The 27672-nt window shown below is 36.3% G+C and overlaps 1 protein-coding gene across 1 annotated transcript in view; it reads right to left on the reverse strand.

Annotated features, from left to right (window-relative positions):
* Positions 1-27672, reverse strand: part of LOC148954771 (lysosomal cobalamin transporter ABCD4-like) — a gene marked incomplete at its 5' end in the record, with an annotated part of 122888 nt that overhangs the window by 50542 nt on the left and 44674 nt on the right. The window contains 4 exons of the mRNA XM_089086740.1: positions 756-844; positions 6045-6131; positions 14912-15051; positions 16179-16446. Coding sequence (XP_088942866.1) covers positions 756-844; positions 6045-6131; positions 14912-15051; positions 16179-16446 — 584 coding nt within the window. The remainder of the gene's footprint in view (positions 1-755; positions 845-6044; positions 6132-14911; positions 15052-16178; positions 16447-27672) is intronic.

Below are 27672 nucleotides of genomic sequence, written 5' to 3' on the forward strand. Positions count from 1 at the left end.
ATGTATTATCACGAAATGAACTTTTTAGTTTTTGGCCCCTTCTCCGTACTTTAAGGGCAAATTTTGCTCATTTTGCCTGGGAGTATCGATTCCAATTTTGAATATGTTAATAAGATAATTTTTTTTCTATCGAATGGTATTGAAATCATTTTTGTTGCATTTTGTTCAAGCCCCAACTGTACTTTGACTTTACTTTTCTGGAATTACGAGCCTGAAAAGCTTGAAAAGCAAGCAAGTAACTGGAACATTGCAGGGGCGTTAAAATGGATAGGATCCGAGGTTCTCGGAATTAGAATTTTATTTTCTTCACCCGATAAAAGCGTTCCCTAGCTGTTCATTCAGCTAGCCAATTTATAGGAACTTCGACAAATTTACCGTCTTCGACAATTTAAAACTTAAACCTTGCAAAAATATTAAAACGATACATCTGACTTTAAGAAATAAGATTCAGACGTGTTCAGAGAAATAAGGTTAAACTGAAAGGGAGTTGTGTTAAGCGGGGGTAAAGTTGCGTGGGGATGGAGGTTGAGTCGAACGAAGATTCAGGTATGTGGGTTGAGTTGCACGAGGTTAAGTTAAACACGGTTGAGTTACATGCAAACCACAAAAGATGAGTTCATTCCTTTTTTAATTTTCAATTACCTTAATCCTTTTTTATCAATTTTTTTATTGGTTATTGATTTTATTAGTTTTTTTTACAAAATTTTAAGGTTGCTTTCTAATAATACAAACACAAAATTGTAATTAAAGCTTACCTTCTACAAGCATTTCCTTGCCATTTGGAACTGAGAAAGATACGTTCGACAGCTCGATTCTTGCCTCATCCGATGAGCTGATCATGAGCCTTGCAAAATTTAAACAGATAAAGAAGAATTTATAGGCTTATCAAGACAAAGACTTTTCAGTTTAGAAAAAAAGAGGTCCAAAGAAAGAAAAACACAAAAATCCATTTTCACCCCATTCAGGAACGTCTTAGCATGTGAGTTGTCTCATTAAACTCTGAAAGTACCAAGAACAGTGAAAACAAAACCCGACTTTTTAAAGTAGCTAAGTGGAAATTTAAACAAATATCAGGGCTGCCACCAAGTCTTGACCATAAAAATAGTAACTTTAAGTACATTTGAAGTAAAAAAAGTGACCAAATAGTAACCAAAAGTAAAAAAAAGTGACCATATTTAGGGACCCACAAATAACAATGACTGGTCAAGATCGCCAGCTTTGGCACCGTTACAAGTTAGCTTCAGAAAACTAGACACTGAATTCAGGTCTAGATGATCATCATTAGCTTTTTTTCCTCAGATACATTTAATTTATTCATATAAAAGAATACAATGAAAAAAAGGAGAGAAAACACAAAACAAAAGCTGAAAATTGCACAGTACTGACTTTAGAAATCACTGCCTTTAAATCACTTCTTTTTCTTGGGGAGGAGCGACGAAATCAAGCTTGCCTGCCTTTTCGACACTTTCTGCTGTAAGCACTCGTTTTTCTTGGCAGTTTCTTTTTCTTCACTTAGCCATTTCGTTGCTGCTTCAACCATTGCCTGGGCAATCCCAATTTCCACGAGGTCTTTTGCTTTTATCGCCTTTTTTAGTTTTTCATTAGCTTCCTCGATCAGCTTATCAGTAACTTTTCTTTGTTCAGTGTGATTCGATTTTATGTCTTTGAGATTTTCTTCCAATGCTTCAATCTTCTTCTTTTTGCTTGCTATCAGCTGCTTGTTTTCTTTCTGCTTGGCAAGTTTCTCTTCTCCCTCATTTCGACGCGCTTCCATTTCGTCTTTTTTCCTACGCTCATTTTGAAGATGGGCTTTGTAACTCTGACTTGAAGTCCGGTCAAGATCAAGCAGCTCTCGCGTAATTGGCAAACATTCAGGTCGGTTCCCGTATCTCTTCATACCATCACAAATCACTAGCCTTGCATTTAGCATCTTCATACCCATGCAGGTTTTATAGAACACGGACCAGAGGATCCTCCCGCTGGAATATTCCAGTGAAGCCAGCAAACAGGTCAGCCAGTGAGACGACGAACAAAACCAGAGCTTTTGTTGCAGCAGATTTTAGCAACGAAACGATTTCAGTATATCCACTGGACTTCATTAACTGTTTCTTTTTTGACGGAATGTACTTCAAAAAGAACTCAGTAAGTCCATCCCACAGCTCGAGGAGCCTCCTCGCTGCTTCTCCAAGAGTAAGCAACCGGGAGGCAACATTTTTCACAAAACGATGAACCGGAAGCCCAAGGGAACGTTGTATCTTCGTGTATTCCTCTGCACTTAGGGACCACCCGTGAAAAAAGTAGTACACACGAATTACAAGGTCAGAAACAGCCTGTCCGTGAACTTCTAAGCTTTTCAAAAAAGCATTGTGAATCATATGAATATTACAGGTGCCAACATCAATGAGGCCTCTGTCAGTACGTAGCAACTTAACCTCTTCATTAAAAAGTCGCCACACTTTCTTGTTGACATTTGGACTGTCGCTGCCCAACATCAGAAGATTAGCAGAAGGTAAATCGGCATTAGCCAAGGACTGTTGCAAATGTGCTAGCAAATCTTCTGCTGTGGCTCTTCCAACAAAGAAACTCCCCAAATGACAACAGAAAACTTTTTCTGCCAACTCAGACCAATATCGTATCATGACGTTCAGTTCTTTCACACCTTCGGCGTTTGTTGTTTCATCACATAGCAATGTGAAAAAGGAAGAGCCAATGTCTTCAAGGAGCCTTTTTCTAAAATAGAGATACAATGCTTCTGTTATTATATAACCGAGCTTGGTTCGCCCAAGACTGAAGTATTTAGCAGCAGAACCTCCAAACATTGCTCCTAAAACATCACCGAGACCATCGTACGAAGCTACTGACATATCTGATACCACATTCTTTAGAGCCCCAATCAGTTCTGCCTTTAGCGACGCATCTCTCTTTTCAATCATTTGCAGTTCAACTTGGTGATCCTTTCCGGAAGCAAGAGTCGAATGTTCACAGGCAGCAGACCTTGGCTGAAGAATTAGCTGCAAGGGATTCAGCGAAGCTCTCACATTTTCTACGTGCTTTGCTCCTTGGAAATGTCGTAGTATCGCTTGTCAACATTTAACACAACTGAAAGTCTTGCAACAAACTTTACAAAAAGCCTCTTCATAACTCTTTGTGGATGCGCACCAGTCACCCGCGCATCGTCCCGAGTCGTCGACTTTTTTTAACCAAGTGGAGTTGAACTTACACTTCCCCATTGCAAGAACCTTCAACACTGAATAAAATTAAAATATGCAAAAAAAAACAACATTAATATCTTATGAAGCTAAGAGAGGAAAGGAAATAATAAATGATAAATAAAACCAAAAAAGGGTGAGAAGACGAGGATTTTGTCAGCCAATAGTAAAATATGAAGACGAAAAACCAGCAAATATTTCGACCAGGACCTCCGCCAAGTCGTCCTCGGTGCTAAAAAAAAAAAAACAAAAGAAAAAAAAAGCCAACAAGAATCTAACCTTTTAGAGTTCACTGAATAAGATCTGAACAAACACTGAATGAAAGACCAAAGCCGAAAACAATGAAAAAAAGGATTTTACCGAAGAGATTTTGCAAGGATGTTTTGCCTAGCAATACTTTTTGCTCTTTTGCCATTTCGGTTTTCTTTAGATATGTTAATAGGTTCTCTTAAATTTGATTGGATGCAAATATCAAAAGAGTCTTTTAGTATTAAATTGTTATAAATTGGGCTTAATGAAATGTCTCCGGTGTCCCTATTTATAGCCAAATCCGTGTTTATATTGAAGTTTTGTGTTAATGCAAACGTTTACCAAGTTGTTGATGGGTCCTACCAACGTAAAATTTCCCACATGAACACGGGACTCACATGAACAAGAAAATAGAGAGCCCGTCCCCCTTGATTCAATCCTTCCAGCAATTGACAAAAAAACTTTCTACCATACATTTCAAAACTTAGTGATAAACTTGGAAAAATAAAAAAAAAACACAATCTCTCTGTTTCTTTCAAAAGTGAACCAAAATGTTAAAATTTTCCTAACTCAGGAGAAGATAAAGACGACCCTGTAGTGATTAGTGATGCCCACAGATTCCTGTCGGCAAGTGGGATATTTCGTATTTATAAGCTCTAATAACAACCTTAGGGACATATGAATGTGCAATGAATTCAAAAAAGCGCGATCCAGAGATTTGACAGTAAAAAAGATAACTTTGATTCCACATTGGCCTTGCATATTTTCGAAAATCCTACACATTTTGCTCTTTTTGAGGAGGCAACTTTAATATCTACTTTAAATGGCCTACCGCAATCTTTCAAAGAGGTAATTGAGATAAAAAAATATATAAACACGAATTTGGCTATAAATAGGGACACCGGAGACATTTCATTAAGCCCAATTTATAACAGTTTAATACCAAAAGACTCTTTTGATATTTGCACTCAATCAAATTTCAGAGAACCTATTAACATATCTAATGAAAATCGAAATGGCAGAAGACCAAAAAGTATTGCTAGGCAAAAAATCCTTGCACTATCTCTTTAGTAAAATCCTTTTTTCATTGGTATCGGCTTTGGTCTTTCATTCAGTGTTTGTTCGCATCTTATGGAGTGAACTCTAAAAGGTTAGATTCTTGTTGTTTTTTTTTTTTTTTTTTTTTTTTTTTTAGCACTGAGGAAGACTTGGCGGAGGTCCTAGTCGAAATATTTGCTGGTTTTTCGTCTTCATATTTTACTACTGGCTGACAAAATCCTCGTTTTCTCACCCTTTTTTGTTTTTTTTTATCATTTATTATTTCCTTTCCCCTCTTAGCTTCATATGTCATGTATACCAAGTGTGGTCTTAGAAAGTATTTACATTAATATCTAACGGTGCTACCAAGTGGATATTACCATGGCCTTCGTTAGCATGCCATTGAAACAGCCAAAACTGTGTCCTGGACATTCTTAAGACAAGGAATAGTATGGTTGCAACTGTGAAATGATCAAGTGAAACACAAATCATGTTTTTGTTACACTATATATGTGTAGATATGTCTACATGAGTGTCAGATGTGTATCTGACAAAACCATTTTATTACAAATTTTCGCACGTTTAAGCATTAATTGAAAAGGGAATGAAAAAAAAGTCCAAGCGCCAAGAATAAAATAAATAATCTCGCACATGGCCAACCACTACACACTATGAGGGGAACGCAGTTCATGGGCCGGATATGCTTTTCAAGGTTCCTCTTCAAAAAAGTGACTTTTAGGAACTTTTCAACAAAATAGTTATTTTTTAGGGACCTTTTTAAACATGGTGACTTTTAGGGAAATAGTGACCTCGGTGGCAGCCCTGAACTATGTATGTTTTAAAAAGTTAGAAAAATAAGAAAACCTCCATATTCGGTTACACGGTTTTGAAAAAAAAAACATCGGCAAAAGTTAGCCAAAAATGAGCCAAAAAACCGTCACAGCTGAAGAAGGTGTAGCTTCCCTTTGAAAACGTAGTTGCCTCGGAAATCAATATCTTGTCAGTGGTTGAAATTTACAAATGAAGCGTTCTCAAATTTTAGTTTCGGGTTAATCATATTGATTTTTTTATGTAAATTTTTGTTAAAGTTAAATATATATATATATATATATATATATATATATATATATATATATATATATATATATATATATATATATATATATATATATATATAAGCATGCGACAAGCTTGTTAAAGCTTACCGTATCTTGGTATTAATAAATAAATAAATATCAATATCAAATTCAACTAATTAATTGGGCTAATTCATTTTTACAGATAAACGTGACAACAGTGATCATAAAGCAAACTTTCGAGATCATAAAAAGAAAAATCTAATAAAATCGAAGCGGTTTCAAGGTATGAAAAGACCAAGGATTGGATTTTGATGTCATTGGTAATTGAAAAAACTATAAAATAAAATTTATGTTAAAATAAATATAGTTGAAATTATTCAATAAAAGTAAAAAAAAATCAAAAGAAGTGGCACTGGTCTTATTTGATAAACTTGAGTTTTTAGATGCTTAAATAAACCAAAAAACGTACCTAGGATTAGACAGCGTAGATGACTTGTCACCACAAAGAGGCTGATCACCATCTGAGGTACTCTCAATACTTTCTGTAGAATCAGTCCTTGAAAACCATTTAAACAGATATAGAATAAGAGATTCACTCGAAACTCAATAATAAGCTATTCAACAAAATATGTTAAAACCCTGACAAAATCGCAGAATATACTAAAATAGCAAATAAATTTTAAATGTTTTCACTTTTATAACTTTAGAAAATCAAATATTATTCACATTTTAAGGAATAAATATCAGCATATGTATAGTAAAGTGACAATGCCCAATTTATTTGTATTTTTTCAGTAAAGTGGAAATTATGTTCTGGCCTTGGGACGGCATAGGGGTTTTGATCCCTACTCATGTTAATTTCTGCTCGTTTTGAGTTTGACTCGGTTATTTATTGTAATTTCTGTTCGTTGGGTTTCATTTATTTATCGATGCTGATTTGTGGCTGTTTTACGCTTGGTAGATTATTTTACTTTATTTTTGCTCATTTTTGGTTTAATGGAGTTCTTTACTTTTCGTTGAAAAAATTTATTTAGTGGAAAAAGTTTTAAATTATTTTCTGTTCGTCTTATAATGACATAGTCTTTTCAGGGAAAAAGAAAATAATAGTTTAAGTCTTTTCGGTTTTTCTTTAAGAATTTATAGCTTGGCCGGCTATTTGTATGCTGGAGAAATTTTTTCAACAATTTTGAACAACATACACCCTTTTCCAAATGAGGACAAAAAACAGCAGTGTTTAGTTTAGTTTTATACCTCCTCTAGTTGACCTGAAATAGAAAACTTGATACCATTCTAAAAAAAAATCTATATATGATCTTTGACAGCTAGGATAAACTTACACTCTTTCGATTTTAAGAGCAGAAGTAGTAATAGAAGTAGCTCCAAAAGTTTTAACATAATACCGTCAGTCGCTCTTCGGATAGTGCTGAGATCCCTAATTGGCAATTAGCATTAACACAGTATATTTCGATTTAATCTTAATGCAATATTTAGTTTTTAAACACTATATGGCAAATTGCATAACTGTGGGGGGTTGACCTACACAATAGCCCTAGAGATACATTTACAAGACCGTTGTAAATGTATCAAATGTATCGCTATGTTGAACAAAATAGCTATCTTAAATTTTGATCGGAAGTGTTGGGAAAGTTATGAGCTAAAGAGGAGGGCTGATTGCCCTCCAATCACTTTTGCCTCTTAAAAAGGGTATCAAAGCTTTTGAATTTCAAACCAAATTAGCTTTTTTAAAATATCTATGACATTCCTTGCTATGATAGAGCAGCACTGCCTATGATATTGCTTATATGCCCTTTTAATACTTGCATGCATATAGTTTTTTCTTTTAATTGAAACTCCCCTTAAACGTTTCAACTTAATGCCCTTAAGTGTCAGTAGTCACAGTAACCGTAGAAGTAGTATCAAAAGTATACACATACAAATAGTGTCTTCTGGCTAGATCAAAATATATCACAACTTACCCTGAAAGGTCTATCTTAATAATTTAAGCCGTTATTGTGATACTGCTTTGTCACCCTATTGATAATCTACATAATCATAGTTCGTTTCGATTTAGTTCAGCATCCACCTAAATATTCCATGAAAGCTGTACCTTAATACCCTTAGCTTGTGCAGTAGCAATAGTTGTAGTGGCAGTAGGAGCATTAGTAGTAGTATGCACATGGCACTTGTTTTTCAACATCTCCTTCAATACACGATGAAATTTTTAAATTAAGACCATCAACCGGTCCTGAAGCACTGCTGATATGTCCTCTTGACAACCTATGTGAGCAAAGTGTTTCGATTTATTTCGAAACAGTTACAATATTGCCCAAAAATTTCGCCTTAATACCCTTAGATTTATTAGTAGTATTTGTAGTACCAGTAGTTATAGTAGTAGCAGTAGTAGTAGAGTTAACAGTAGTAGTCTTAGCTTTAGTAGCAGTAGTAGTAGTAGTAATAATAATGATAGCAGCAGCAGTAGTAGTTGTAGGAGTAGAAGCAGCAGCATTATGATGCAAATATTATTATTTGGTTAGTTCAATATCCCCCACATCAAGCGTTGTAAGTTTTAGTTTCACATAAGAAACTGTTCCTAAGATATTGCTGATATGCCCTTTTGACCACCTCCGTAAGGATGGCAGGTTGTCATTCGTACAACAGAAATTTTCAGAAATATCCCCTGAAAATTTTACCTTTATACCCTTGTGCATAATCGTTATAGTAGCCACAGCAGTAGTATAACTACTCAACTTCATACGATTAGCCATTGCTATGACATTGTCGATTTCTTCTTTTTTAAGCTGTACAGTCGTATACTGTAATTGCGATAAAAATAGTAATTAGAGCAATAGTAATTATCATTATTATTTTATTTATGCCCACTACAGAACAAAGGAAAGGTAGCGGAGTAAATAATCAACAAAAGAAAAAAAGAACAGTAGTAGCAGTAGTAGTAGTAGTAGAACTAGTAAACTTTGCAGTAGCAGTAGTAGTGCGCAAATATTACCTTTTTGTCAATTGATCATCCCCTTTAAGCGTTCTCTGAGAGTTCCAACTTAATGCAAAAATCAATTATCAAGATGCGTTCTTTCGACAATCTAAATACAAATAGTCTCTTTTCTTGGTTCGAATTTATCATCAATATTCTCTCAAATTTTATTTTCATAGACATAGCCTTAATAGTACTATTATCACAGTAGTTTCAGTGGTATGAAAAGTAGTTACAGTGTTAGCGTTGTATTAGCAGTAGTAGTGGCAGCAGAATTATTTGCGGTAGTAGCATGTGCATATTTCCTTTTGATCAGGCGAACATCGCTTTTGTGATGCCCTGGAAGTTTTACCTTGACATGGTAAGCCGTTCCAAAAATATTGTTGATGTGCGCTTTTGACACTCTTTTCATCCCCTTTTCACCTTAATGCTCTAAGCTTTACAAGTTGCAATATTGAAGTAGTAGTTGGAGTAGTTTAGTAACAGTAGTAGCATACGAAAAAGTAGGATTGGTATTAGTTTCAAGCATATATTACCTATTTGTCAATTCATCTTCTCCTTTAAATATTCTCCGAAAGATTCAACTTAATACCCAAATCAATTCTCGAGATACATCCTTTTGAGAATCTACATACACATAGTGTCTTTATTTAATTCAATTTCCCCCTCAATATTCTATCAAATTTTCACCTGCATACGTGTAGCCTTAACTGTACTAGTATCATAGTAGTAGTGGTAGTATTAGGAACAGTAGTAGCAGTAATAGTGTATAATTACTAATAGTAACAATAGTAGCAGCAGTATTAATATGAGTAGTAACAGGTACATTTTCCCTTTTGGTCAACTGAACATCCCACTCATGATACCCCCGAAGTTTCCTCTTGGTATGATAAGCCGTTCCAAAAATATTACTGATACGCCCGTATCAGCATTCTGTATACACGTAGCATGTTTTGATTTAGTTAAAATTTGCACTTTACTGAAAAAATTTAATTTTTTTTACTTTTATAACTTTAATAAATCAAATAAAATTAATATTTTGATTACTAAATATCAGTGTATGTATATTAAACTGACAATGCACATTCATTTGTATTTTTTTCAGTAAAGTGCAAATTTGATTTAATCTTAAGGCAAAATTTAGTTTTTAAACATAATGGGCAAATGGGATGGTGGGCGTGGGAGGTGACTAGTGGCCCTCTAATCATTTTCGACTATTAAAAAGGGCATTAGCCCTTTCTATTTTCAAACGAATGAGCCCTTTTCGAAGTTCCTAAGACTTACAACACATGACCTGAGGGCTGTGAAGGGGTTGTCATCCTCAAAGACATAATGTCCGGACCCTTCAGTTACTTTGCACAAAATAACTATCTCAAAATTGATTAGATGTGTTTGGGGAAATGGTGAGCGTAAGAGGGGGGTTACTTACCATCCAATCACTTTCAACTATTAAAAAGGGCACTAGCCGTTTCAATTTCCTATCGAATGATTCCTTTTTGAAGTTTCTACGACAACGCTTTCTATAAAAAAAACAAACTTATATGCCCCCAAGGCAGAACTTAAAACCCGTGGAAGGGGTGTTAGTTGCCCTCCAATCACTTTTGACTATTAAAAAGAGCACTAGCCGTTTCAATTTCCAATCAAGAGAGCCCTTTTTGACGTTTCTACGACAGCGCTTTCTATAAAAAAAACCTTATACGCCCCAGGGCATAACTTACAACCCTTGCCCCGACGGCTGCGTGTAAGGGGGAGGGGGTTGTCATCCTGAAAGACCTAATTTCAAGAACTTTCAACTACGTTGAACAAAATGGCTATCTCAAAATTTTGATTGGAGGTGTTTGGGGAAATGGTGGACGGGAGAAGGGGGTTACTTGCCCTCCAATCACTTTCAACTATTAAAAAGGGCACTAGCCCTTTGAAAGGGCAACGAGCATTTTTTGAAGTTTCTACGACAAAACTTTCTATAAAAACCTTATATGTCCCCAGGGCATAACTTACAGCTCTTACCCTGAGGGCTGTGGGGGAGTGTCCTCCTGAAAACATAATTTCTATCTGGAAATCAATTACGCTGAAAAAAATGGCTACGGTATCTAAAAATTTTGATTGGATATGTTTGGAGAAATGGTGGGCGTGGAAAAGGTGTTGGTTGCCTTTCAATCACTTTCGACTATCAAAAAGGGCACAAGCCACTCCAATTTCCAGTTTAATTAGCCTTTTCGAAGTTTCTACGACAACTCCTTCGATACAAAGTGCCCTGGTCTAAGACCAAGGCATATGATATCCTCATCCTTAGTAGTACAAGCTACAAAGGTATTAGTTTTAGTGATAGCAGTAGTAGGCAGCAGTAGTTGTAGTAGTAGTAGCGTGAAATTTTGGTCAACTCTTTTTGTCAATTGATCATCTCCCTTATCATTTTCAGAAAATTCCAAATTAATATACTCAGTCATTCCTGAGGGACACCCTTTAGACAATCCATATATACATAACATGTTATGATGTAGTTCAAAACTCCCCTCAAAATTCCCTGAAAGACTCATCTCAGTGCCCTTCGTATTTTGGGAAAGTAGAAGTCAAACATGCATACCTCTTCTCAATAACATACAATACATGTAAATAACGAAAAAATTGCATAGCTTGCAGCCCTTGCCCTGAGACCTGACATCCCCAAACACATAATTACTGATCTTTTAAACAATGCTGAAAAAAATTGATGTCTCAAAAATTTGTTTGAATGTTTGTTATGAAAAATGATAAGCGTGGGGGGGAGTCTGTCAAATCACTATGTCTCTTAAAAACGGCACTATAACTTCCAATTTAAAATCAAGTAAGATCCATCTGAATTTAATACGACCACCGATTCCATAAGAACCTTTTGTACCCCCAGGGCATGACTTAAAGCCCTTGTCCCAGGGTTCTGGGGGTTTGTTCCAACTTTGGAGGCATTGCTATATGTTCTTTGGACTATTTTGAACAAAATTACCATCGCACAATTTCAATCAGACACATTTGGAGAAAAGAGGAGTAGTCGGGGGGGGGGGGGAGTTGACCACCGTCAGTATTGACTCTTAAAAGGGGAATAGAACTTAAAATTTCGACCAAATGAGCCACCTTTAAAGTTTATAATCATCCTTTCCATAAGAACCTTAAATGTCCCGGGGGCATAACTTACAACCCTCGCCGGTAGGCTCTGGTTAGCTGCACTCTGATCAATTTGACTCTTAAAAAGGGCATTAGAACTTCTGATTACTGGTCCAAAAAGTCCCTCCAAAGCATATACGACCACCCTCTCTAAAAGAATCTTACATGCCCCAAGGGCATAACTTACAATCCTTGCCCTGAGAGCTGTAGGGGGAAGGTGGGGGGGGGGTTGGTCTTCCTCACCAACAAGATTTCCGGACCCTTCAACTACGGTGAACAAAGTTGTTATCTCCAAATTTTGGAGGGCTTAAGGGAAATGATGAGGGTGGAGGGAGGGGGGGAGGGGCTGGTTGCTCTCAAATCACTTTGACTCTTAAACAGGGCATTATGACTTCCAATTTCAAATAAAATGAGCCCCGTCTAAAGTTTATCCGACCGGCCATTCCATAAAAACTTTATATGCCCTCATGGTGTTGCTTACAACACTATCCCCAGGGCGCCGGGGGGTTGTGTTAATCCTAGAGGCATTATTATATGTTTTTTGGACTATTTTGAACAAAATTGTATCTCATAATTTCTATCAGATACGTTTGGTGACAGGAGGGGTTGTCATAGGGGGAGGGGGGAGAGAAATGCCCTCAATCACTTTGAACGCTTAAAAACTTAAGAACTAGAAGTTCCAATTTTCAACCAAATGAGCCTCTTCTAAAGTTAAACAACCATCCCTTCCATAAAAACCTTAAATACCCCGTAGCATGACTTATAACCCTCGCCCCCAGGCTCTGGTGGTTTGTATCAACCCCAAAAGCCATGTTATATGATCTTTGGACTATTGTGAATAAATGACTGTCTCAAAATTTTTATTCGATGTATTTAGGGAAAACACGATGTGTTGAGGGGGGATAGCTGCCCTCAGATCATTTTGACTCTTAAAAGGGTACTCGAAATTCTGATTACCAATCCAATGAGTCCCGTCTGAAGTATATACGACCAATCTTTTTATAAGAACCTTATATGCCCCCAGGGAATAACTTAAAACCCTGCCCAGGGAGCTGTGGCGGAGGGATTGTCTACCTCAAAGACATAATATCCGGATCCTTCGACTATAATGAACTATCTCCAAATTTGCCATCTCCAAATTTTGATTGGACGTCTTTAAAAGGCACTATAACTTCCAATTTCAAATCAAATGAGCCTCATCTGAAGTTTATACGGCCACCCATTCCATAAAAAACCTTATATGCCCCCCAAAACATGACTTTATCCCAAGGGCACTTGGGGGTTGTGTCAACCATAGAGGCATTGTTATATGTTCTTTGAACTATTTTGAGCAAAATTGCTATCCCATAATTTTAATCAGATTCGTTTGGTGAAGAGGGCTAGTTGGGGAGGGGGGGGGGCTTACTGTCCTCCGTCACTTTTGAATCTTAAAAGGGAACTAGAACTTCCGATTTTAGACTAAATGAGTCTCCTCTAAAGTTTATACAATCATCTCTTCCATAAAAACCACAAATGCCTCCGGGGCATAACTTACAACCCTTGCCCCTGGGCTCTGGGGGTTTATTTCAACCCCAAAATCCTTTTAATATGATATTTAGACTATTTTGAATAGAATGGCTATCGCAAAATTTCTATTAGATGCATTTTGGAACAATACGACGTGTGTGTGGGGGGGGGGGCAGCTGCCTTCCAATCACTTTGACTCTTAAAAAGGGCACTAGTGCTTCTGATTAACAATCCAATGATCCCCCTCCAAACTCCAAAAAACAATATGTACCCCCAGGGCATAACTTACGACCCTTGCCCCGAGGGCTAGGGGGGTTGTCATCCTCGAAGATATAATTTCCGGAGCTTTCAACTACGTTGAACAAAATGGCCATCTCAAAATTTTTATTGGAAGTGTTTTACGAAATGATGGGCGTGGTGGAAGGAGGCATTTGCCCTCCGATCACTTTCGACTGATAACAAAGACACTAGTCCTCTCAATTTCCAATCAAATGAGCCCTTTTTGAAGTTTCTACGACAACGCGTTCTACAAAAACCTATTATACCCCAGGACATAACTTACAATCTTCGCCCGAAGTGCTGTGTGGGGGTTGTCATCCTCCAAGACATAATTTCCAGACCTTTCAACTACGTTGGAGAAAATAGCTATTTCAAAATTTTGAATGTAGTTTCTACGACACTTTCTATAAAAATCTCATATGCCCTCAGGGCATAACTTACAACCCTTGCCCTGAGGGCTCTAAGGGGGTGTCATTCTCAAACACATAATTTCCAGACCTCTCAACTACGTTGAACAAAATAGCTATCTCAAAATTTTGATTGGATGTGTTTGGGAAAAGGGTGAGCATGAGAGAGGGGTTAGTTGCCCTTCAATCACTTTCGACTATTAAAATGGGCACTAGTCCTCTCAATTTTCAATCGAATGAGCCCTTCTTGAAGTTTCCACGACAACGCGTTCTATAAAAACTTTATATGCCCCCAAGGCATAACTTACAACCTTCGCCCTAAGGGCTGTGTGGGGTTGTCATCCTCAAAGACATAATGTCTAGCCCTTTCAACTACGTTGGAGAAAATGGCTATCTCAAAATTTTGATTGGATATGTTTTGGGAAAGGATGGGCGTAGGAGGAGGGTTAGTTGCCCTCCAATAACTTCCGACTATTAAAAAGGGCATTAGCCGTTTCAATTTCCAATCGAATGAACCCTTTTTGAATTTTCTACGGCGCTTTCTATAAAAATCTTATATGCCCCCAGGGCATCACTTACAACCCTTGCCCTGAGGGCTGTAGTGGGGTGTCATTCTCAAATACATAATTTCCGGACCTCTCAACTACATTGAACAAAATCGCTATCTCATGTCACTCGTTTGGCACCTTCAAAATAATTTAAAGAAATACTTTGATGACTAGATGCCTTTTGCGGAGGTATGAATTGTGTTTTTGGAATATTTTGGCAGTAAGTTGATAGATTGAATGACTGTATATTGCTTTTAAATTGTATACGTTTTTGTGTAACCTATTAAGCTTCATTGTTAAAGAGACTACGGGCAAGTAAAACTAATATTGAGCTGGAGTATTGGAATTGAAAACTAAGGAGCCTTTTTTAAAAAGAAAATTAAACAAAGAAAAATAAGTAAGTAAACAAAAGTAATACAACAAATTTATCCATGAAGAACATGAATAAATTAATGATAAGAAAAGAACAAACTTTTTAGTTCCGGAATCTTTATCCAGGATTTCAAGCAGTTCAGCAATACGATGAGTAACACCAGCCATACCAGCAAACTGATTTGACAAGTCTACCAGAGAGCTGAAGGTACTGATCAGATATATGCAGACAAAGGCATTCTAAAAGTACAATAATAAATATAATCAAGTAGATAATAAATTATAATAAGAAATATATCAAAATACATTATAAGGTATAACCAAGTATCATAAAAGTATAATATGGTACAAACGTAAAATAAAGTGTAATAATAATAATAAAAAAAATTTAATAACAATATAAAAATAATTCTCTATAATAATATTAGCACAAAGAGGCAGTCACTAATAAATATCTTAATGGGAAGATACGATTTTAGGAACAAATTAGCTGAAATACAAGTCTCAGCGACCTAGACAGGTGTTTTCTTTAACTTTGCAAGCCTTACAAAAAAAATTTAAACTTGACTGAAATAAGGGAGGAGCCTCAACTGGGAATTAAAGTTAGTCTACATTCAAGAACATTTCAAAGTAGACAGTTTTTTATACGATTCTACTTTTCCGTTGACATAAACCAAAACTAAATCTTGGCATTACTTTCAAGCAGGGCTTGCTCTCTCCTCTTAATCTCCTTAAAACCTTCCAGTGAATTAACATTTGCAAATACTCAAACGTTAATGCGTAATCCACATCGTTGATTTTCATTAAAGGTAATACCGGGGCCAGACTTCATATTACTCAATTTTTTCTTATACGACTAATACGAAACTAAAACCGGGGACAGTTGCAGCACTGCTTTAAAGAAACTGCCATTAGCAAAACCTAGCAACGAAACAACATTATTACTTAACTTTCCCGACAATTTATCCTAAAAAAAAGTGTTAGCTTTAATTTAGACAAATATAACCATTCCACATGGCAAAACTCAAAATTAAAAGAAAAACTCTCCGCTCTCGAACATTTCCCAAATCCACGTTAGTTTTCAAAATTCCAAAAGAACTACCATTTGTACCCCCCCCCCTCTCTCTCTCTCTCTCTCTCTCTCTCTCTCTCTCTCTCTCTCTCTCTCTCTCTCTCTCTCTCTCCCTCTCTTCACTTCCGGCCTTGCAGGATAAACATTATGTTGATTCTTTTTTTTTTCAAATTTTTGTAGAATAGATGAAACCTGAACTGAGTTCTGAATTGATTAGAAGAAAAAAAAGCATAGTAACAATTACCAGCACTTCCTTGACTACGCTTTAATATTGTTTAAAACACACTAATCATACCTCACTTATGACAGCAGATAAAGACGAGGCATCCAAATCATCATAAACTCCAGTAAAAATCGGTACAGCTATTACCAGATAACTCAAAATACTTCCAATATAGTCAAAACAATTAATTGCGGAATTAAGTAGATATTGTCTCTTTATGAGTCGACCTGAAATCTTCAAAAGTCGCTCAAGACGCGAATCACATTTGTCCAGTTCAATATCGGCACCGTCATGGAATGCCAGAGATTCGGCGTTGGATCGAATCTGCATGTGCTTAAATCTAAAATCAAGAGGCAGCAATTAACAATGGTACGCATTATTTACGGGGGGAGGCTCTTTTACTATTAAAAAATACTATAGCAAATAATATTATAGCCTAACTCGAAAAAAAATGCACCCGGTAGATTTTAGATTAGCAAAGATTCAAATTAGCAAAGTAGCAGGCTGAAGACTCAAGAATTTGGAGACTCACATTTTGCAGTCAGAATTCCAATTCTCACTGTCTCTCTTACAAGCTTACGGTTGCATGGTCGATTTAATGATGCTTACTTGTTCCTTCTTATTCATCTATAACCTTGTTCATCTGGATCATGATTCTACAGATAAGATGGCGTGTTTCTTCTCGCTCGTGGTTCTCCCTGTCATTATTATTGGTCTTAAGGACTTATCTCTTGGAAAAACCATGATTTGGGAAAGTTTTTTTTTTTGACGAAAATAAGGCATTATTTTTACCTTAGTGTCATATTTATTTTGTGTTAATTTTGGATTTTGTGTTGATTATGTGTTTTCATCAGACCATCTTCATAGGGAGAGGGAGGGGGCTATACTAAAATATGAACAGGCATATTTATGAGCATGTAAAAGTACACATTTTTCAACAACTCTTTCTGGCTCCTAAGAACCCTTAATTTTGTGAAAAGCTCATTAATAGAAAATTCACTTCTCTCGCAGATCAGTTTGGCCTTTTTTGTTTGACGTAAATAAGGCATTTTTTTTACCTTAGTTTCATATTTATTTTGTGTTGATGTTGGATTTTGTGTTTATTATGTGATTTGATCACACCATCTTCACAGGGAGAGGGGGGGGCTACACTAAAGTAAGAACAGGCATATTTATGAGCATGTAAAAGGATACATTTTTTAACAACTCTTTCTAGCTCCTAAGAACCCTTAATTTTGTGAAAAGCTCATTAATAGAAAATTGACTTCTCTCGTACATCAGTTTGGCCTTTTTTGTTTGACGTAAATAAGGCATTATTTTTACCTTAGTTTCATATTTATTTTGTGTTGATGTTGGATTTTGTGTTTATTATGTGATTTGATCACACCATCTTCACAGGGAGAGGGGGGGGGGCTACACTAAAGTAAGAACAGGCATATTTATGAGCATGTAAAAGGATACATTTTTTAACAACTCTTTCTAGCTCCTAAGAACCCTTAATTTTGTGAAAAACTCATTAATAGAAAATTGACTTCTCTCGCAGATTAGTTTGGCCTTTTTTGTTTGACGTAAATAAGGCATTTTGTTTACCTTAGTTTCATATTAATTTTGTGTTGATGTTGGATTTTGTGTATTGATCAGACCATCTTCACAGGGAGAGGGGGGGGGCTACACTAAAATATGAAAAGGCATATTTATGAGCATGTAAAAGGATACATTTTTTAACAACTCTTTCTAGCACCTAAGAACCCTTAATTTTGTGAAAAGCTCATTAATAGAAAATTGACTTCTCTCGTACATCAGTTTGGCCTTTTTTGTTTGACGTAAATAAGGCATTATTTTTACCTTAGTTTCATATTTATTTTGTGTTTGATTTAGGATTTTGTGTTGATTATGTGTTTTGATCAGACCATCTTCACAGGGAGAGGGGGGGGGGGGGCTACACTAAAATATGAACAGGTATATTTATGAGCATGTAAAAGGATACATTTTTAACAACTCTTTCTAGCTCCTAAGAACCCTTAATTTTGTGAAAAGCTCATTAATAGAAAATTGACTTCTCTCGCAGATCAGTTTGGCCTTTTTTGTTTGACGTAAATAAGGCATTTTTTTTACCTTATTTTCATATTTATTTTGTGTTGATGTTGGATTTTGTGTTTTGATCAGACCATCTTCACAGGGAGATGGGGGGGCCTACACTAAAATATGAACAGGCATATTTATGAGCATGTTAAAGGATACATTTTTAACAACTCTTTCTAGCACCTAAGAACCCTTAATTTTGTGAAAAGCTCATTAATAGAAAATTGACTTCTCTCGTACATCAGTTTGGCCTTTTTTGTTTGACGTAAATAAGGCATTATTTTTACCTTAGCGGCATATTTATTTTCCGTTTGATTTACGATTTTGTGTTGATTATGTGTTTTGATTATACCATCTTCGTAGGGAGAGGGGGGGATGGCTTCAGTAAAATATGAACAGGCATATTTATGAGCATGTAAAAGGATACATTTTTTAACAACTCTTTCTAGCTCCTAAAAACCCTTAATTTTGAGAAAAGCTCATTAATAGAAAATTGACTTCTCTCGTACATCAGTTTGGCTAATGAATTGACCTGAACATTAACTAAACTAGTCTATTTTAAAGTACCCCGCCCCTACAATTATATATCCTTAATTATATCCATTTTCAAACATTAAAGAAAATTATACAAGGTCTTCAAAATTCAAAAAACAGAAGGATCCTCTGGGAAGCTTGTTTAAGGTAGTGAACAAGCATAAATCTTTGAATATTTCGATCATGTAGGAATCATAGAACATAGATTACCAGAGAACGAAAGGTATAAAGAAGTTCTGATGAGACAAACCTTAACCATGGAACACAGCATAGAGGCCCTCATACAGAAACTTAAACTCAAGGATGGCCCAAGGGGGGGTCGAGGCAGGGCTGCGATGGGTGTTACAATTTTACTAAATTCAGTACATTTTCCTCCGACCTGTACATCTGTACAACTTTTTTTTAAGTCGGTAAAATTCAGCACAGTTTGCCGAATCGGTACGAATTTAGTACATTTAATACAAAACTCAGTGATTTTTCTTGATGACCAATATTAGGACTCACAATTTCTTTCTCTCTTCTTCTGTAATCTGAAGGGACTCTATGGGCTCTGTGCAAACGTTTCTTATCAACTATTCGTTTCATGATGTTTGTATTAAATTTAACACTCTAAAAGCGAAGCTAATTCAATTCCATCGTTGAAGTAGACCTATTGAAGCATACTTCAGATTTGACCCGTTGGTAATACTTAAATACATAGTTGTAGGCTATACACTACTGATTATTTTTATGTTGCTTATGATCAGGTCAGGAATGGACTTTATGGAAAAAGGGGTAAAATTGCAACTATGGCAATGCAGACTTAAACAGTTTAATAACATTTCATTCAGGTAGATTTGTGTTAAAGATTTACGTTTTCAAATAATTTAGCTACTATGAAAGTGAATACATCACTTGATGTATTTTTTATGCTCTTCCAAAATTCAATAATTACTTTTGAGGAAATTAAATTTTGAGCCCTGTGGACTTGTGGTCAAAACAGCGAGACTCGCGTGTTCCATTTTTAAAACTACTGTGAGACTAATGGACCACATTCACCACCCTGAGAGTATCGTTCGAAGGGAGATGCGCATGTTGCCCAAATCGCGACGCGCACGGCTAATGCGCGTGACACACTTAGTTTTGCGACACACGCATTACTAAGTCATGGCAGTCGTTTATTTTGGCCTCAGCTAGGTTCAATGCGCTCATTTCGGCTAAAGGCAGTCCCATTTGTTTTTCCTCGATCTGGAACCAAATTTTGATTTTCCCATTAAAAAAAAAAAAAAAGAAAACGTGCGTGTTGGCACTACAGAGTTACATTGGTAGCTCCCAGTAAAGAAAGCAAACTCATTTGATTTTACCTTAAAGATCTACCAACCTCATTAATCAAGTTTTTGTAAACGGAAGACAGGCAGGATCGATACAAGTTACAAGGGTGTATTGCTGTTATCGGTGCTAAAAGTAAAAATTCCCATCTAATAGTATCTATAGTTAATCTAAAGCTGTAATTAAGGAAGGGTAACTACCTTTTTGAGAAGTTACGACGTTGGTAGCCTCCAGGATGAGAATTTGAGAGTAACTTCCCAGCAACAGTAGAATACTAAACTAGAGAATCTAAAACCTCTACAATTTGGGAGACGGATGGAATAATTTTAGGAAAATAGTTTGTGAAGTAGTAGATGGTGTCCTAGGGATGGGAGTTATAAACGCAGCTATGAATATCATAGGCAGCGCGCTAGCGCTGCCTAAGTAAAGAACGATGTGGGCACGATGTGTTGTTTTTTGGTTCTTTATACCAGGCACTTCGCATCGAAGGAGTTGTCGTAAAAACTTCGAAAAGGGCTCATTCGATTGGAAATTGGAGGGGCTAGTACCCTTTTTAATAGTCAAAAGTAATTGGAGGGCAACAAGCCCCTCCCCACGCCAATCATTCCCCAAAAACAGACAATCACAATATTGAAATAGCCATTTTGTTCAGCATAGTATACTCCAAGATAGAAAATATGCTTTTGAGGAGTATACTCGCCCAAAACCCTCAGGGAAAGGGTTCTAAGTTATGCCCTGGGAGCATATAAGATTTTTAAAGAAGGTGTTGTCGTAGAAGCTTCAAAACAGGCTCATTCGATTGTAAATTCAAAGGGGTAGTGCCGTTTTTAATAGTCGAAAGTGATTGGAGGGCAACTAGCCCCCCCCCACGCCCATCATTCCCCCAAACACATCCAATCAAAAATTTAAGATAGCCATTTTGCTCAGCGTAGTTGATTTCCAGATGAAAAATGTTTTTGAGGAGGACACTCCCCCACAAACTTCAGGGCAAGAGTTTTAATTTATGCCCTGATTGCATATAAGGTTTTATAGAAGGCTTTGTCGTAGAAACTTCAAAAAAGGCTCTTTCGATTGGACACTCAAATGGTTAGAGCCGTTTTTAATCTAAGAAAATGATTGGAGGGCAACTAGCCTCCCCCTCCCACGCCCATCATTCCCCCAAACACATCCAATCAAAATTTTGAGATAGCCATTTTGTTCAGCGTAGTTGTTTTCCAGATAGAAAAACCGTTTTTGAGGAAGACACTCCCTCACAACTCTCAGGGTAAGGGTTTTAAGTTATGGTCTGGGGACATATAAGGTTTTTATAGAAGGCGTTGTCGTAAAAACTTCAAAAAAGGCTCATTCGATTGGAAATTCAAAGGGCTAGTACCCTTTTTAATAGTCGAACGTGATTGGAGGGCAACTAGCCACCCCCCACGCCCATCATTCCTCCAAACACATCCAATCAAAATTTTGAGATAGCCATTTTGTTCAACGTAGTTTTAAGTTCTGGAAATCATACCTTTGAGCAGGACACTCCCCCCCCAGTCTTCAGGGCAAGGGTTATAAGTTATTCCCTGGGGGCATATAAGTTTTTATTGAAATCTTTGTCGTAGAAACTTGAAAAAGGGCTCATTTGATTGGAAATTCAAAGGTCTAGTGCCCTTTTTTATAGTCGAAAGTGATTTGAGGGCAACTAGCCCCCTCTCTCACCCACCTTTTCCCCGAACACATCCAATCAAAATTTTTAGATACCCATTTTATTCAGTGTCTTGGATTTCCATATAGAAATTATGTTTTTGAGGAGGACACTCCCCCACAGCCCTCAGGGCAAGGGTTGTAAGTTATGCCCTGGGGGCATATAAGGCTTTTACTGAACGCGTCGTCGTAGAAACTTCAAAAATGACTCATTTGATTGGAAATTGAAATGGCTAGTGCCCTTTTTAATAGTCGAAAGTGATTGGAAGGCAACAAACACCCCTTCCACACCCACCATTTCCCAAAACATATCCAATCAAAATTTCTAGATAGCCATTTTGTTCCAAAAATGTTAAAGTTCAGGAAATTATACCTTTGAGCAGGACACTCTCCCCATAGTCTTCAGGGCAATGGTTAATAGCTATGCCCTAGGGGCATATAATATTTTTATTGAAATGGGCAACTCACACCCTTTTCACGCACATCATTTCCCCAAACACATCCAATCAAAATTTTGAGATATACGTTTTGTTCAACGTAGTCGAAAGTTCTGGAAATTAGGTCTTAAACCCCATCAGAGCTTTCAGTGCAAGGGTTGTAATTTGTGCCCTGGGGGCATATAAGGTTTATATAGAAAGTTGTTGTAGAAATTTCAAAAGGGACTCATTTGATTAGAAATTGGAATTCCCCTTTTTAACAGTCGAAATTAAGTGGAGAGTAATTAAACCCTCTCTCACGCCCTCCATTACCTCAAAAACATTCAAACAAAGCTTAGAGATAGTCATTTTGTTCAACGTAGGTGAAAGTTCTGGAAATTATGTATTTAAGGATGACAAACCCCCGAGAGTCCCCAGGGCAAAGGTTGTAAGTTATGCCCAGGGGCCAGATAACGTTTTTAATGATATAGGTATTTTAAAAAATTCAATAGGGGCTCATTCAGTTGAAAATTGATAGAGATAGAGCCCTTTTTAATAGTTTAAAGTGATTGGACGGTAAATAACCCCTCTCTCACGCCCACCATTCCCATAAACACAATTAATCAAAATTTTCAGATAGCCATTTTGTTCAACGTAGTAGAAAGTACTGGAAATTAGATCTGTGGGGATGACCACCCCCCCCATCCAGCCCTCAGGGCGAGGGTTGTAAGTTATCCCCTGGGGGCATATAAGGTTTTTATTGAAAGCGTTGTCATAGAAACTTCAAAAGGGTTCATTTGATTGGAAATTGAAAGGACTAGTGCCTTTTTTAATAGTTGAAAGTTATTGAAGAAAGAGTAACGCCCCTCTGACGCCCACTATTTTCCACGGCACATCCAATCCAAACTATGAGATGCCCATTTCGCGTAACGCGGTTGAGAATTCTGGAAATTAGGCCTTATGGGATTACAGCCACCTTCGCAACCCATGGGGGCAGACTTGTAAATTATGCCCTGGGGGCATGTAAGGTGTTTATAGGAAGTGTTGTCTTAGAAACTCGAAAAAGGCTCATTCGATTGGAATTCGAAAGGCATAGTGCCCTTTCTATTAGTCGAAAGTAATTGGAGGGAAACTAAACCCCCTCCAACACCCCGCTCCCATTTGACTTTATGTTTAAAAACTAAATGTTGCCATAAGATTAAATCAAAATGCACTGTGGTAATGCTAATTCCCAATAAGGCATCTCAGCAGTATCCCAAGAACGACTGAGGGCATTGTGTTCAAACTTTTGGGGCTACTTCCGCTTTTAAAATTCAACCAAATCAAAATAGCGCATGTGTATCCAAGCTATCAAAGAAAGTAAACATATTTTTTTGCGAATGGTATCAAGTTTTCCATTTCAGGTCAACTAGAGGATGTCTGAAACAAAATTAAAAACTACTATTTGTGTCCAGATTTTTAAGAGAGTCTATGTTGTTAAAAATTGCTGAAAATTTTTCTCCAGCATACAGATAGCAGGCCAAACTATAAATTCTTAAAAAAATGAAAATATTTAAAGTGTTATTTTCTTTTTCTCTGAAAAGACTATGTCAATATAAAACGAACAGAAATTAATTTAAAAAAACTTTTTTCACAAAATATGTTTTTCAAAGAAAAGTAAAGAACTCCATTTAATAAAAAATGAGCAAAAATAAAATCAAATAATCTACCAAGCGTGAAACTACCATAAATCAGTATCGATAAATAAATGAAACCCAAAACGAGCAGAAATTACAATAAATAACCGAGTTAAACTCAAAACGAGCAGAAATTAACATAAGTTGGGCTCAAAACCCCTATGCCTTCCGAAGGCCAGAACATAATTTGCACTTACTGAAAAAAATACAAATGAATGTGCATTGTCAGTTTAATATACATTTCTGATATTTAGTAATCAAAATCTTAATATTATTTGATTTATTAAAGTTATAAAAGTAAAAACATTTATATTTTTTTCAGTAAAGTGCAAATTATGTTCTGGCCTTGGAAAGGCATAGGGGTTTTGAGCCCAACTTGTTTTGAGTTTGACTCGGTTATTTATTGTAATTTCTGCTCGTTTTGGGTTACATTTAATTGTCGATGCTGATATGTGGTAGTTTCACGCTTGGTAGACTATTTGATTTTATTGTTGATCATTTTTTGTTTAATGGAGTTCTTTACTTTTCTTGGAAAAACTTATTTTGTGGAAAAAGTTTTTTTTTAATTAATTAATGAAAATGCTTAAATTCTAGCAGAGAGAAGGAAGGGCTTGTACAAGAAAAATTTGATAGATCGATTATACGAAAATAAAAGAAATGTAGGGAAAGCAGAGAAAGCATTAAAATGTGAATGAAGCAGGTGTGAAATAGAGGCCATGAGTAAAATGCTTGAAGATGTGGAAAATGCGGCCATACGACATAATGATAAAATATTGTATTGGCATGTTAAAAAATTGAGAGGGAATAGTCAATCTCGACCTGCCCAAGTTAGAGATAGGAACGGAACCCCAATTAGTGATAAGGATAGAAGAGATAGGCGGTATATTTCGAGAATTCACTAAACCGTGATAAAGTTACAGGAAATGATATAGAAAAGAATAAAAAAGTGCGTGAGACTTGGGAAGTGAAGGAATATTCATCTGTGAAGGAAGAATTAAAGGCTATATTAAAAAAGTCAAAAAATATTAAAACCCCAGGTGTTGATAGTGTGGCAAATGAGTTTTATAATTATAATGGTTGTGAAGTTAGATATAAATTACTGAAGATCATGAATACGATTTTAAAAAAAGGGCACGTATGAAGTAAATTTAGAAAAATGTTCATTAAACCTCTCTATAAGAAAGGTAATAAGAGTGAGTTTGTTAATTATACAGGCATTAGCCTGGTCTCTATAGGCAGCAAATTACTCAGGATGATGATACTTTTTAGACTTAGAGTTGCTGTAGATGAATTTTTAAGAGAAGAGTAGTGTGATTTTAGAAAGAAGAGAGGATGTGTCAACCAAGTTCTTTCTCTTAAATTAATAATTGAAAAGTCTCTGAGTCATCAGGCCCTTTTAGTCCTCAGTTTTATAGATTATGAGTAAAAGTTGTATTCAGCCGGTAGAAGAACTTTAACAAACATCCTGTCGTTGGAGGGTATACTAGATAAATACGTTAAGGTTATTAGTACAAGTACGAGAATGACATTGCTCTGGCTAAGGTATTAAATGAGGTTAGTAGCTGGTTTTTTATTGAATCTGGATTTAAGCGGGGTTGCATTTTATCCCCATTCACATGTGTCATTTTGATGAAATTTGTCCTAAGGAGCACAAAAAGGCTACGGAAGAGCAAGGAACAAAATGGAAAAATAAAACTCTCCTAGGCTTGAATTCTGCTGATGCCTTGAGTGTCATAGAAGAAAATATTTAGAAAATGCATAACTTTTTGAAGGTTTTGAGAGTTCAGGGTGCAAGAATAGGTTCGAAAATTCATTTTAGGAACATAAAGTTGCTTAGACTAGGAATAAGTGAAGGTGAAGAGGTGATGGTGTGTAACATGAATATCGATCAATTGGATAACTTTACCTAATTAGGAAATATAATTTGTAAAGAAGGTGTGTGCAGCAAAGATGTTAAAAGCAGAATAGCCAAGGCCCAGGATGTATTTTCACAATTTAAAAAGATTTTGAAGAATAGGAAAATATGTCTACGAACTAAGATTACAATTTTGAAAATTAGAGTGATTACATTGGCCAGGTATGCTTTTGAAACGTCAGCACTCGAAAAGAATGAGGGGGGTTTGTTAGATGATAGGATTCTTTAGGGTACCCGTCTGACTGACCGTATTTCAAACAGCAAGCTGTGTGTAAAATATAGTTCAGTCCCATATTCTAGGGCTATAATGAGGGAAAGATTGAGATGTATAGGACATGTTCTGCAGAGGAAATACGCCATATTTCCAAAAATTATCCTTCCGACCATCCACATAGGGCTAAACGACAAGCAGGTCGTCCCCGAATGAACTAGGAGGAGATCATAAGGAAGGATCTAAGAAAGATTGGAACTTCTAGGGAGGTTGGAAGGAGGAAGACGTTGAATAGATTCGGATGGAGGAGGAGTGTGCATAGCTCTGTTGGTCTCAGTCGGCTTAATGCTGCAGGGAGTTGTTAGTAGTTTCATAGCCCCAATAGGTATATCGAAGGTTTCGCGATATCCAAGGGGACTGGCCTGGAAGCAACTTACCTTGTTTCAAAATCTGTTTTTTCTCGTCTACACTAATCAGGTTGCTCAAACTTAACCTGTAAACATTATTGTGGCTTAGTTGTTACATTAAATACTTACTGACAGCCATGAATAAACCAAAAGTAAGAGTCAATATTTCGTGAAGCAGACGAATTGCTTTATCGAATAGGATGAATTGCTACATTGCTGAATTTCTTAATTGTGTATGTTATTATGTTTGAAAGAAATTCCTTAACTGTTGGACTAGATATTAGGGATTTTTTTTTTAATATTCGTAGTCAACACCATAAGAAAAAAGGATTGACTAGTACTAAAGATTTTGCAAAAACGAAGGAAGGTACAAAAATTAAAAGAGGTTTTTTACTTTGACACGTATAGACAAAAGCTTTCAGATGATACCCAACTCCCTGATAAGTTAAACCCTAATGTTTGGCTCTTCACTATGAATTCCAAAATTCAATGGATCTTATTATGACACAGGAGAAGAAGCACCCCAAATTTTGTTGTTGATGTTCTTGCTAAAGCTGATCAGTGTCTTCTGTTCACGTGTTCCGTTACTCTTAGGACAATACACTCTCTGTAAAACCCACCTTCAAACACCTCTCGAGAAATACTTTCAAATCTAATAAAATACCCGTTGAAAAAGATAATCGCTTTATTAAGCACTTATTAATCCCTTTTTATAATAGCTTTTAATCTCCGTTTTTACCTTCACACCGTTTCAAACGCACATGATGGTGCTCTTAGTGCCATCTAGCCGTATAGCCTTTCACACTAGCACAACTGAAGACTACTTAAGACAACTTAAGACTTAAGGACACCTTATGTAATCTTATTAATTCCCTAGAAAGCCTTTTGTGTTTAATCAGAGCTTGGATCTCCATTTCAATTGCACATTTCCAATTTTAAAATTAGTTTGCTGAACATGCTTGTCACAACTTTGGAACCTGAATGTGATGGCTTTATGCATTTTTACATTATTGCTACATTTGATTGAGTAATATTGAGAATAGCTAGGACATGTTCTGTGGATGAAAGATGACGCATTGTTAAAGATCATCAAAGGGCAATGGAAACTTCTTGGGAGGGTGTAAAGAGGGAAGTTTTGAATAGATTGGGAATGAAGAGCAGAAAAAAATGCCACCCCTTAAATTTTGAAAAATACTTATTCTGTATCGACCTGCAATAATCGAAATAATTCTTTCCCCCTCCCACAATTTTGTGAATCGGGTCGTCTATTTGGAATAGTGAAATAATAAAGGTAGTAAATTTTGATTTCATTAGAGAAATCATCTTTTCTTTAATCC

This window comes from Artemia sp. Qi Xiang Cuo, chromosome 3 (assembly GCF_049724085.1).
Source record: "Artemia sp. Qi Xiang Cuo chromosome 3, ASM4972408v1, whole genome shotgun sequence".
Taxonomy (NCBI): Eukaryota; Metazoa; Arthropoda; class Branchiopoda; order Anostraca; family Artemiidae; genus Artemia; species Artemia sp. Qi Xiang Cuo.